At 41.2% G+C, this 13,241-nt stretch overlaps 1 protein-coding gene across 11 annotated transcripts in view; it reads left to right on the top strand.

The window, feature by feature from the left end:
• Nucleotides 1-13,241, top strand: part of UHRF1 (ubiquitin like with PHD and ring finger domains 1) — a 46,742-nt gene that overhangs the window by 31,977 nt on the left and 1,524 nt on the right. For 8 of the 11 annotated variants that reach the window (XM_087769385.1, XM_087769390.1, XM_087769382.1 and 5 more), the window contains 15 exons: nt 2,175-2,438; nt 3,193-3,365; nt 3,810-4,025; nt 4,929-5,035; nt 5,214-5,400; nt 6,133-6,256; nt 6,344-6,451; nt 7,268-7,372; nt 8,280-8,386; nt 9,229-9,391; nt 9,494-9,631; nt 10,012-10,123; nt 10,244-10,401; nt 10,748-10,846; nt 11,535-13,010. In XM_087769385.1, coding sequence (XP_087625511.1) covers nt 2,175-2,438; nt 3,193-3,365; nt 3,810-4,025; nt 4,929-5,035; nt 5,214-5,400; nt 6,133-6,256; nt 6,344-6,451; nt 7,268-7,372; nt 8,280-8,386; nt 9,229-9,391; nt 9,494-9,631; nt 10,012-10,123; nt 10,244-10,401; nt 10,748-10,846; nt 11,535-11,681 — 2,208 coding nt within the window. In that variant the 3' untranslated portion in view covers nt 11,682-13,010. Of the gene's footprint in view, nt 1-2,174; nt 2,439-3,192; nt 3,366-3,809; nt 4,026-4,928; nt 5,036-5,213; nt 5,401-6,132; nt 6,257-6,343; nt 6,452-7,267; nt 7,373-8,279; nt 8,387-9,228; nt 9,392-9,493; nt 9,632-10,011; nt 10,159-10,243; nt 10,402-10,747; nt 10,847-11,534; nt 13,011-13,241 lie in introns of those variants that run through there. The other 3 variants (XM_087769381.1, XR_015707320.1, XR_015707321.1) reach the window with 3 other exon arrangements.

Raw genomic sequence — 13,241 nt, 5'->3', positions numbered from 1 at the left:
TACTAAAGACAACTGAAACTGTTTTCAAATACTTTTTCCATCTCCTGTGTAGTCCTGCGCCGCTAAACCTTCGTGCTAAAGAAACTTCTGAATCGGTGGTTGGTTGTTGCAAGGAATTCATTTTGGAAATAGCGGGCTACTTCAGGCTGCAGTTGCAATGCTGTGAGATGGGTGGAGTTAGACAATTTCTTCTAGTCGCTTTTTTCCACCTTTCCCTCCATTTTGGGATGACGAGAGCTAGCTGTACGTTAGAATTAGCAGGTGTGACGGTAGGATGTGGAAATACACCTGGAGTAGCTTTAATCTAACAAGCTTGGGTACCGTAGTAGTAAAAAAAAGAGGTTTGTACACAAAGGACTGGGTAGCACCTCTGAAGGGCTTGTGCCGCCTCCTTGCTCTCGTGTTGGTGTAGATTCGGGTGCAGTAATTACCCATTTGTGGTTGTAGATAAAGCGATAAGGGAGGACTGGTCCAGGGTGCTACCGACTGTCAGCCTTACTTATGCTGAAGCGTGTGCAGTTAACTAAGGTTAAACAGATTTTCAGTAGAAGTGATAACTTTTTTTCAGTAAGGATGCACTTGCCTTACAGAGATAATTCCTCTCTGTGTAATTCCAGTAGTTCTTAGGTTAGGCGTGGTTTTTAGACATCCAGTGCGATGTGAGCTCTCCTAGTCATCGTTCCCCTGCTGCCCTCATTTGTGCTTTGTCTGGCTTTTGAGTCATTAGAAATGTTCACGTTCTTATGAGTTAAAATTCTAAAATGGTGTTAGGAAAAAGCCTCGTTGACTAAAACCCCTGCCTCCTTTGTTAGCGGTACATCTTCAGATGCTGGTGCTCCTTTCAGCCTGTCCTTTGAACTCCTGTGGTTTCGTGTCCTGTTCGTGTTCTCCGCTTTTCCATTTCTGTTGGCACCTGTTGTCACTGGTGTTCTCTGTGATAACCGCTGTTGATAGCGATACCCTGTTTGTGATACTGTCTCTTTGTTAAGAAGAAACAGCCGATCTCTGGTTTGGTATCTTGATGAGTTTTCATCTCTAAACCAGAAAAAGTCCAGATCGCTTCCTGTACAGTCAGATTTCCAGGGATTGTTCCGTAGCCATTTTATGCCATAAATCAGAATTGAATTATCATAGTGATTCCTGTGAAGTGTAAATTTTTGTGGTTTTGCTCTGTTTCCCACTGATAGAGAACAAAGCTCTGGGGATTGCTTTTTCTGGTGGTTTGGGCTGGAAGGGGATGATCATTTCCTGTATAATTTCTTAGTCAGACCTTAAATATGTGGTGAAGCTTGTCTAAACTTCGAACTGCACTGTGGTCTCGAGTACTACATTTTTAACTCTAAAATGGTAGCGCTCCTCAGAGTTCTTGAAAGGTAATGGAGAGCCCTATTTCGTCCTCTGCACTTCTTTTCCTTTTTGCAGGGGAAGGATCTTGATTTGACTACATGCGATGCCAGACTTGCAAAATAAACTCTTAAAGTTAGAGAGGGTGTGAAATTAGGATGTGCCTGGCTATGCTAAAAAGTGATTGGGTAGTTTCAAGTTGAATTGAGTCTTTTTTGATTTTACTTTCAATGGAAAAATTGTGTGTTTGCCCAGAGAAAAGCAGGCTATTAACTCTTTGGCTTCTCCTCAACACCACGCTTAACAGAGAGATGCTGTAACAATAATCTGGAACATACACAATTAGAATATAAAGACGAGTTTGTGTTAATGTTTGTGTTATGGAATGTGTCTGAATTAAGGAAGAAAGAACTTTTGAGTTTGTAGGTAATGTGGAATTATCTTTAACTCCTGATAGGAACATAGGGGATCTGTAGTTCTTGAAGTCCTTCTTCCCAGAATGGATATTTCTAGGGAATGTACCGCAAACCTCTCCAGATCTCCTAGAACGCAGTGGCTCAATCTGGGTAGCGGGTCCGCCGCAGCATGGGAGAAGTCTTGTTCCTCTAGCTTGTGGAGTCCGTTGAAAAAAGAACGTTTTAAATAGTAAGAATAACAGTCTATAAGTAACTGCGATGCTGAAGAACTGCCAAGTTCCTTGATTGTTAATGGTTTTCAAGCAATGTGGTCTTTCTTGGCACATAGTGACAATTACAGCATGATGGGTGGTTTTGAATTGGAAAACCTCCGTTGAATTAAATAACCAGATTATTTTGATGCTTTCCCTGTAGATGGAAGACGGTCACTCCCTTTTCGATTACAGCGTCGGACTCAATGATATTGTTCAACTCTTGGTCAGACAAAGCCCAGCAGTGCTTCCTGCTGTTAGTAAGGAAAAGGATTCTGAACTCTCCGACACAGACTCTGGCTGTGGCTCAGGCCAAAGCGAATCTGACAAAAGCTCTCACAATGGAGAAGGTGCCATGGAACTGGAGGGACAGCCGAGCACAGCGGCGCAGCCTGACTGGACTGACCCCGGATTTGGCCTCTATAAGGTGAGTCATTCAAAAACTGAGATTACTTAAAACTGCCCTTCAAGAGGGGAATTGTTTCTCTGTAGTTGAGAATTTCTGAAAGTCTTTCATGCCCCAGTTGTGTGGGTATTTCTTTTTTTTCTCTTAAACGCTCCAACAACAAACCAAAAAATACCAACCAACCCACAAAGCAATTAAATGCAACATGTTGTAGATCAAAATATTTTATTATTCATTTTATCCTTTTAACTAAAACTACAATACACTAATTGATTAAAAAAAAAAAAGACATTCAGAGTGCCTGTTTTGATTTAAAAAACTTGCCCAATATTTTTGCTTGGAGTCACTGCATTTGTCAAAGCGAAACTTTCTTGAATGAACAAAAGAAAACCTCAACCAGCTGTTCAGAATCATTTTACTTGTCTGTTTCCATGGATTTTATTACAGATCTAGGGATCTCTTTGCCAGACTATGAGCAAGACAGTTCTGAAAGTCTGTTCTAGACTAACCAATAATGGTTTGTACTAGATAAGAAAGCTGTTTGTACACACGTTGGTGTAGAATGGGTTTTTAGCCTTAGAGGTTCAACCTGAGAAGACCATTGGGGTGCACAATGGGATCAGGAAGGCAAAGGAAATCTAATTGAACAGATAGTCTTAAAAATTATCTTGATAATGGTGAAGTTCATGAGATGGTCAAATCTTCAAGTAGACTTGGAAATTAATGCTTAATTTGAAAATCCATTTTGCTGAGCTGTATGCTTTGCTTTCTGTAGATCAATGACTTGGTCGATGCTCGAGATATGAATATGGGAGCATGGTTTGAAGCCCAGGTTGTAAATGTAACCAGAAAAAAACCTACAAATGAATCGGCTGACAGTTGCACAGATCCTGATCAGCCGACAACCATTCCTGAAGAGGATGTAATATACCACGTGAAATATGAAGAGTGAGTTTTGTCACCTTCTTGGCTAACGAAGTCGTTTGGATCACGATGTTGATGGGAAATTTTATTGTAGAGATCCATAAGGTAGAACAGAACTGGGCCGACACAGCAGTTACATTACTGAGCCCTGTTAACTGTAAGTTTGTCTTACAGTTGGAATTCTGACTGTATTCCAGTTGGAATCCCAGTGGGCTGGAATCATGTTTTTAGAAATACAAAATGCCGTTATCCAAGTTTTAAATGGGATACAATAGTAGCAAAGTTAGGCTGCCCGATTCTGGCTGTGTCTGTGTGGGAGAAGGAGATTTTATTCTTGATGGTATTCCTGTATGTGACGCGGCATCGGTTCTTAAATCAACCTGTCTGGATAAAATCTATCACTTGTAACAAGTGATGCTGAATCTGATTTTTCTTCTTTGTCCCTCCACGCCTCCCTTCTGCTTCAAGTTATCCAGAGAACGGAGTCGTAGAATTGAGTTCGAATGACGTACGGGCTCGTGCACGGACTATTTTGAAGTGGCACCAGCTAGAAGTAGGACAGGTGGTGATGGTCAACTATAATCCCGACGAACCAAAAGAGAGAGGTTTTTGGTACGATGCGGAGATTCTGCAAAAAAGGGAAACGAAAATGATCAAGGAGATAAATGCAAAGATCTTACTTGGGTAAGCAAATTCGTAATGTGGAATAAATTGAATTCCCCAACTCTGCTTAAATTTTCATGAGGTCTGAGTGACTCTGCTGAAAAAAATGATGCAACAAAAATGGCGCAACTGAAGTGCTGGGGAGCGAGGAGAGCTGGGCTGCCCTTGCTGGGGCATTGACTTCGTCACACTGCGCTTTTGATGAACTTCCGCTGGAGGAATCGGAGGCTTTAAGGAATCACAGGGCACGCTGATCTGCGGATTCGCATAACGCTGGGAGGCTGCGAAGCCCCGTGTTTGCTAAGAGGCGAAGAATTGTTTGCTGTGTTAACTGTCCATAACAGGTTTACAAAAACTTCAGTGTAATATTTATGCTAGATACGATAATGTAGACTGAACCCTCACTTTATAAAGATGATGAAAAATTACTCCGGTTCTCTCCTAAAGGAGAAAATGAGCCTATGTATGAGGGACTCTCAACTTCAGGGAAAAAATAGTGCGTGTGTGTATATATATATATGTATTTTTTTTTTTTTTAAGTTTCAGATAAAAGTTTCACAGGGTTGCCAGAATATTCCCCCTTTTTCCTCTCACCACAGTGATTTTGAGTTTTTCACTATGAAATACGAGAAGAGTTAGTCTGAAAGAGGGAGAACAGTTACTCATGACCAATTGAATGCTACAAGTGCCTGGATTCTCACTGAGACAAGAGGGGCTACGCTTCAATTGCATGAAAATGATGTGATTTGTAGTGACGCTGTCATGCCACTGTCCCAGATTGTGCGATGCTCTAACAGGTTTCTTGTGGTGCAGGACTGAACCAGACCCGTCTGCATTACTGACACACAAGCACAGCTGTGAATTCATGCTGTATGATACTTTCCAAGTACGATCTTTTTGACTTTTATCAACTTCTCCTTATAGGGATGCTGGGGATTCCTTGAATGACTGCAGAATTACATTAGTGGATGAAATTTATAAAATTGAAGAACCAGGCAGTGCTTGTCCAATTAGTGCCAGTCCATTAAAACGTGAGTCTGTTGCATAGTTCTTGCATGTCTCAGTCTTCCCTTGTGATGTTCTGCTAATTGGCTTTGTGAGGATCTAAGAGTTCCAAGGCACTCGTAGTTGTGACTCCTTTGACCGCTTCCAGCGTATCTTGGCACTTTCTAGAGTCTGAAGTAGACTGTGGTTTCTTTTTGCGAACAGGACAAAATGGACCTGTGTGTAAAGCTTGTAAGGACAACCCGAACAAGACCTGCCGAATTTGTGCTTGCCATATCTGTGGAGGTAAACAAGATCCAGATAAACAGCTAATGTGTGATGAGTGTGATATGGCTTTCCACATCTACTGCCTCAACCCTCCCCTTAGTAGTATACCAGATGATGAGGATTGGTAAGTTCTAAGTATGCGTGTGTGGTATCGCAATTACCATCTAATTAGGAGCAGAAAGCGAGGTCTAGGACTTCACGCTGTCCTTAAGTGGCAATATCGTGACTGTACGAGGTGAAGAGATGTTTGTGTGGTTTTGGGGTTTTTGGTTTTTAGAACTTTGTAGCTTTTCTGGAGTGTCAGTTTAGTGAGAGTATGTTTTAAGCCAGTGGCTTTCAAACTTCTCTTCCTAGTTTTGGGATCTATATGCCTATTCAAAGAGAACTGGAGCTACCTATAAACCAAACACAAACCTGATGCCAGGAGGCTTAACTCATGTAATGGTTTTATGGGTCGCTTACAGGTAGTCCACAGGCCCCATCACCATATTAGGCTGGCGATATATACTGTTTTATATATGAAATATATATATGGTGATAGATACATAGAGATAGTGAAATGTATCCATCTACATATATATATAGATAGTGAAATATACTGTTTTATTCCTTGTGTCCTGTTTCAATATTTTATACAATGATTTTTATGGTACAGCTGACTTCCTGACACATCTGCAATGGCTTAGGAGACTGTGCAAGGACACTAGCTAATACAGGCCTAATTCCAGTATGGAGAGTTGTTTCAGTGTTCTGTCTAGTTTCATGTGGGAAAACTGTAACTCAGTATGTGTTGAGGAAATTCTCTTTTAATTTAAGGCTTTGCTGCTAGTTAATTTTCATTGACTGGTGACTTTAGGTATTGCCCTGAATGTCGAAATGATGCAAGTGAGGTGGTTTTAGCAGGAGAGAAATTAAAAGAAAGTAAAAAGAAACAAAAGATGGCATCTGCTAATTCATCCTCGCGGAGAGACTGGGGCAAGGTCAGTTCAAAAGTCGTTTTATTTTGAAGAATAGTGTGTGTTAGTTCTCTGTAATTCTTGGCTGATCGGTCTTGCTCTTTGAAACAGGGCATGGCATGTGTTGGTCGCACAAAGGAATGCACCATTGTCCCCTCGAACCACTACGGACCAATTCCTGGGATTCCTGTTGGCACCATGTGGAAGTTCAGAGTTCAGGTATGAAGCTGAATCCCAGCCTGAGCCACTGTAGGGAAAAATGGGAATGATCCAGCTCTTACAAGAAACCCGAAACAGTTAATCTTGGAGCGTATGTCACTGGATATATAAGTGCAGAAAGGAAAGCATTCTGGCTTTGTCTAGATCAAGTGTTCCAGAACTAATGCTGCATTGTCCAGGCATTTCAAGTGTGGTGGTTTTTTTTTTTCTCTTTAGTGCTTTTTTTGGTAACTCAAAAACCCCAAACCAAACGTATTTGTTTCCAGCAGTTTGTCCTGGAGACATGTAGTACATCCTGCTTGTTCTCCTGGTAAGGGTCTCTCTCGAATACCTGGATATATTAAACAGAAGGTTTTCTCATCCTGTTAGAAAGTTGGGGAAGAAAAAGCACTGACCTATCCAGGTCTTGTTTTCAAGTATTAGCTGAAGGCTGCTATTGCAAGTCTTTCAAAACTAATCCCCTTATACAAACAATTAATTTTAATATCTATATTATTCTTAAATTCCTGGAGCTTTTTAATAAGCAATCTTGGTGAGAAAGATCCAAATTTCTAAATTCACATAATAAAAAATATTCATTTGTTCAATTTACTGAAATACTCAATGGCTTATTTTTTAAAAGCGTTTTTCTTTTTCTTTCCTCTACCTGGAGCTTTTTGGAGGATAATGGTGAGAACACAGTTTCACCCTGTAATGCACGCAAACCAAATCTGAAATAGCACCGTTAGTTAATTTAGTTCCAGGACCACCGGGCAGTCGTATTGTTCGTAGCCTGTTGACAGCAGTTGCCTAGCAAACTTTTTTTTTTTTTTTCAGGTGAGCGAATCCGGTGTTCACAGGCCGCACGTGGCAGGAATACATGGCAGAAGTAACGATGGCGCCTATTCCTTGGTTCTGGCAGGGGGCTATGAAGATGACATAGTAAGTGAATCTTGATTACTTATGCCTGAGAACCAATCTACCTTGTAGTTAAAAGAAAGACTTGGCCGTAGTTACTTTTTACACTCTATATCAGACGTTTCCCCGTCTTGACGATACTTATGTTCTTCAGAAGAAAACTAGGCAAAGGAAGACTGCAATCCAGTAATGTGTGCCAGCCTGAGAAACAGGCTCATCTAAATTAAGTTTAATATCAAGTTTAATAGCTATATGTCAGCTCTTAATCCAAGAGTCCTTAGCTGCCTTTTCAGGGCCTCCATCACATCCACGGTTTGAACAGCATCTCACGGTGAACACTGCCAGATCTTCCTGTGTCGGAAGAGCGTTCAGGACACAACTAGGGACAGAGGTCCTACTTCTGAATATACCGTTTGGTTCTGCCCGCCAAACCTAACCCGTGCTAGGCTGCACCAGGCTCTGCTGCTCATTCTTCTTGCAGCTCACCAGCGCATTACTAGCCCGCGCCCCCTTGCCCTGAAAGCCTGTTAGGACTCAGGTAAAACAGGTAGCCACAAATCTCAGTCATCGTTCTAAGTCTTAATTCTGACTGCAAGGTCATGTAACGGTGTAAGTACTGAGGCACAGGTTCCGTTATCCTTATCTGGAAGGTGCCCCTGCACTTCCAAGCAGATCCTGTGCGAGCGGTTTGCCGCTCTCTTGGCAGAGGTCTCCGCGCTCTTAGGGTGTGTGACAAGGCAACGGTTGTCACCCTGGCTCTTCTCCCTTGGCAGTACAGGAGAGGGCCACAGGCCGAGGCTGGGAGCTTAGATGGAGGAAGCATCTTTCCTTTTTTTCAGAATGCTGTATTAAAGCTACTTAATTAAAAGACTCTTCTGCTTTTATTGAATTATTTTTGTGAACGTGTTGAAACCATCCATATACGTTTCAGGATCATGGAAATTCCTTCACATATACAGGGAGCGGAGGGCGTGATCTTTCTGGAAACAAGCGCACGGCGGAACAGTCTTGTGATCAAAAACTCACCAATATGAACAGGTCGGCAACATTCGCGCTCCATTCCTAACCTTAGTAGCTGGCAATCTCTCAACCTGAAAAATTGTTTGTCCTATTTGTATCAAAAGAAACCGGCTAAGTGGAAAACTGTCAAACTTAGGTTTTGACGGTGTTGTAGGCTGCACATCGGTTGCACGATGGAGATGCTTCTTACAGTGCACTGTAAATGAAACAGAATTGTAAATGGTATTAGTCTCACACTTAATATTGACTGAAACTTGAGGAACGGAGTAGTAAATTAGTGTACAAGTTTTCGTGCTCTCTCCTGAAGACCTTTGCAGCCACCGGTCACCTTGGGAAGCCGGGTCACTTGTAATTCGCAGCTGTCACTCTTAGAGATAAGTGTGCGCTTGAGTGGAGGAGCTGGTCCCTGCAATTACATCAGGGTAATGTCATGAATAATCAGCGTATTTAAAATGTGGGCCCCAGTCAGGAGGCTTAATTACTATCTCCCAGAGTTCTTAGTGTTATACAAGATACTTTAAAGTGTTACCATTTAAGACAAACAAACAAACAAAAGCCTGGCTACATCCTTTTTCCTCGGAAGAGATTCAGAGGGGGCTCTTTCTGTATCTGCAAAGAGGCAGTGGCTTCCCGTTTTTTGGTAGCCATTGCTGTGGTTCAGCACAATGCCAATATGCTGCTGCTCTTAGCATCGTACTTAGCTGTATCAATGCATTGCTCTGAGTAAAATACTATAGTTTAAATATATTACTTCTTAGTAGCTGGTTTACCGTGCAAGCTTTGCTTTGCTTTATCTTCTCTCTGATTCTGAAGAGTTCTGCCTGGTAAATCCACTAAGTTGCTTGGACTTTCTTTTACAGAGCTCTGGCTCTGAACTGCAGTGCCCCCATCAACGACAAAAACGGAGCTGAAGCCAAGGACTGGAGAGCTGGGAAGCCCGTCCGAGTGGTGAGGAACGTGAAAGGAGGCAAACACAGTAAATACGCTCCTGTAGAAGGGAACAGATACGATGGAATATATAAGGTAAGAAGGATTTGAATTTGCCTACTGAATCAGGGAAAGATAATTTGGTTATGGCCAAGGGGTTTTTATAGCATATGATGGACTCGCATCTGACTCTTTTAGGTTGTGAAATACTGGCCCGAGACAGGGAAATCTGGATTTTTAGTGTGGCGTTACTTACTTAGGAGGGATGATGAAGAACCTGCTCCTTGGACCAAAGAAGGAAAGGACAGGATGAAAAAGCTTGGCCTAACAATGCAGGTACTCTTTCATCAGGGTGATGCTGGGCAATGAACTTGATGGATAGCAGGATTTTTTCTATTACGTGTTCTTATTGAGGATGATGCCTGCGTAAGAATCGAGACAGCCCCCCCGTAGACTGAGGGGGGACACAAGTGCTTTCAGTCTTGTGGGTTGGTGGTTTTCTTTTTACATCAGGAGGCTAAATGGACAAAACTCACTTTCTTGTATAGACTTTCTATAGTCTGCATAAGTGCTTTGCCAGAGCAGGGAGCTATTGCTCAAAACAGAGAACCCCTGGAGCAGTACTCCAGAAGTCATTCTTCCGACCTGTAGTAGTCTGTAAGTCCATGAACTGCCGTGTTTGCATTGGATGCTTTTTGTTTTGTGTTTTCCTGTAGTATCCTGAAGGGTATTTGGAAGCTGTTGCAAACAAAGATAAGGAAAAAGAAAATAATGGAGATGATGAGTTTGATACCCCGGGGAAAGGAAAGAGGAAAAGGAAATCAGCAGGTTTGTGGAGTAGGCAAGTGGATATAGAAAGCCTTGTAGGTCTTCGTGCATTTTACCTCGCTACTCTCTTCTGGTTGCTTTTTGTTTGTCAGCTTAAAAAGTTGTTCTGTTTTCTTTCAGGTGGGGAGGAAAAACTCATTACCTCTCCTACAGGGACTCCAAAGAAAACTAAAGTTGAGCCATACAAGCTGACATCTCAGCAAAAATCTCTTATAAAAAGTGATGAAGCCAATGAAAAACTGTGGAATGAAGTACTAGAAGCTCTCAAAGATGGACCGGTATACCACGCTTTCCCCCCCTAGTAATAAAGTGACAACTAACTCTTGTACTGTCCCTAGGCACAAACCTCTTGGCTGCATTAAAGTAACAGCCTCAGACCTATAGCGTTTTGGTTTTTTTTAGTGTAGACATCCACAGCATAACTTTAAAGCACTGTACCTGAGGTCAGTCAGAAGACAGTTGTCAGAACTTGTTTAATGTAACTTTTTTTTCTCGTTGAGCTTTGTAGAAAAACTTTCTATGACTAAAGCAATCCCTTGCATTTAATGTGGCGTGGGTTTTTTTCCCTTGCTGTATCTTTCAGAGGGTGGCAGCAATAAGCTGATTCAAATGTTCTCTTTACAGAAATTTCTAAATAAAGTTGAAGAGGCCTTCCTGTGTATTTGCTGCCAGGAGGTTGTGTTTCGGCCAGTCACAACTGTATGCCAGCACAACGTGTGCAAGGTGAGTAATCGATACCGCTCTTGCGTCGAGTTCCGCTGAGCCACCGAGCCTTGAGCTGACTCGTTGAGTGGTGGTGGGGTCTGGGGGGGTGGGTTGGGTTGTTTTTTTTGCCAGTAGTTACTCTTTGTCCTGGTTTCGGCTGGGTTTATATGTGAAAACTTTATGATTGGACGAAAGTTCTTCAGCATAGAAGAATCTGTGCTTTAAAGATGGTTCCACTATTGCATTGCCACTGTCCGGTTCTTTCAAAAGATGCTGAGAGCTTCTCCGCGGGCTCGGTGACACTGATGGATTCGGCAGCGTCACAGAGCGTATGGGGTTTGGGTTGGTTTTTTTGAAGAATGATGTGAAGTGTTTTTGCAGAAGCTCCAAGAGTCTTTAACAGCTGCAAGAGAGTTAATCTTAGTCTTTAGAAATGTAATTGAATGAGATATCTCTACCATATACCCAAATACTGCGTCCGTGACGAACGTGCTCTGGGGAAGCGCACGTGCTATTGCACGTAACGAAGGCAGTTTTCTCTCCAGCTGCAGCCTTGCATTGCTCTTGGCCTTTCTCAGCTCCTGTCAATGCCTGGGTGAACTAGGATATAAAAGGAATCTCATTCTCTCCAGTGGGGGCTCTGTAGAATAAGTGAAACTGCACATCTCTTAACCAATGAATTTTTTTTTTTTTTGTCCTTCACCAGGATTGTTTGGATAGATCCTTCAAAGCTGACGTGTACAGTTGTCCAGCCTGCCGCTACGATCTTGGCAAAAATTATACCATGCAAGTGAATGAAACACTGCAGACCATCCTAACTCAGCTCTTTCCTGGATACGGCAATGGACGGTGATTCTGTAAAGCACTTCTAATTTTCTTTTGTTCAAACGTATTAATGGGTTTTCAATGGGCTTAATTTAAAAAAAAAAAGTAGTCTGTGTTCTCCCAGACCCCTAAAAAAGTTTAAAGTCCTCCTTGTTTTTAAAAAAACTATAAACTTCAAGGAATATCCTTTTGTATGTTTGTGGGTTTTGTTTTTGTTCTAAATGTTGAACTTTGCAGTGTGTCCCCCCCCCCCGCCCCAAACTGCCATTCATCAGCACAGAATTGTTTTTTTTTAATGGACTTACAAAGTGCTTCCGGTAAGGCTGCTAATGATTTTGAAAGTTCTTAGAGTGCCCCCTGTGCCCCCTCTTTCTTTTTTTTTCTTTATTTTTAAATTTTTTTTTTAATTCAAAAAAATGGCTTGGTTGCTAGAACAATCTTCAATGTTTGGGGATTTGGCCATAAAGGTAGACTTGTGCATCACCTTGGCAGCATTTTGATGCTCAATTTGTACAAGATAGTTCCTGGCTTATGATCTTCTTACCACAAGTGGGTATTTGCTATTTTTTTTTTTTTAAAGAACTTTTTTATACATTTGACAAACCTATCAAAAGCCATTTCCTGCTAATTTTGTATATCAAAAAAACAAAGCTGCTTGCGTATAGCCAAGTGGTTGGAGCGATATGAAGTACTACCTCAGTTGGACTTCTTTCTTATTAGGGAACTATTTGTTCAGCCAGGTGCTGTCTTCTATCCAGAAATGCCATTGTGGAATATTGTAAAGCCATTCTTAAGTGCCTTTTGTCCTTTTCTGAAAGACTGGGCTCTGAACCACCATATATATATTTTTCATAAGCACTGAATTGTTTAAACTTGCCCAACCGGATTTTATTCTTTGGATAAAATATAACACTGTAGCTGTATATGATTAGCATGGATTTGCAGACTTTCAGGTTTCCTCCTAATGCTAGGTGTATTATGGTAACATGACGTTTTTTCCTTTGTTTCGCTGCATTTCTACCTGGAAATGGAGAATAACCAATTCTGACTTTTTTACAGAACATTTTGTTTATTGTACATGACACCGAGAAGGCTTACTTTTTTGTGAATGGGTTGTCTCTTTCTAACATTACCAAAGTTTGCAGTTTAATACCTCAACAAGACAGGGATGTTTTTAATCACACTTTACTGCAGACAGACTGGAACAAATGTGCTATTTTTGGTTTTCTTAACTCTTACCCTCTTTAAAATTATAATGTTAATATGTTAGGAAAACAAAAACAAAACATTTTATAGGATTTTTGCTGAATTTGTCAATTTTTTGTACAATGTGCAAGTTGAAGTTCTCAAAATAAATATCTTTTCAGATGAAAGTGGTGACTGTTTTCTTTTAATTCTTTTTATCTGAAGCAGGTTTCCAGACCTAATTGCTTATGCAGGAATTTGTAGTTATGTTCCATTTATGCTAAGCCTTTTATTTTCTCATGCCTATTATTTTCATTATGGTTTTTCACTACAAAGAAATTGGGAAAATACTAATTTGATATTTCTGTCTTCAAAATATTTGCTTCTAGGCACTAGTGAAAGG

Source organism: Nipponia nippon, unplaced genomic scaffold (genome assembly GCF_047370975.1).
Source record: "Nipponia nippon isolate SJK-2023a ecotype South Korea unplaced genomic scaffold, ASM4737097v1 scaffold_31, whole genome shotgun sequence".
NCBI lineage: Eukaryota > Metazoa > Chordata > Aves > Pelecaniformes > Threskiornithidae > Nipponia > Nipponia nippon.
Note: the sequence above shows the minus strand (reverse complement) of the source record. Positions and strands in the feature narration are given on the sequence as shown.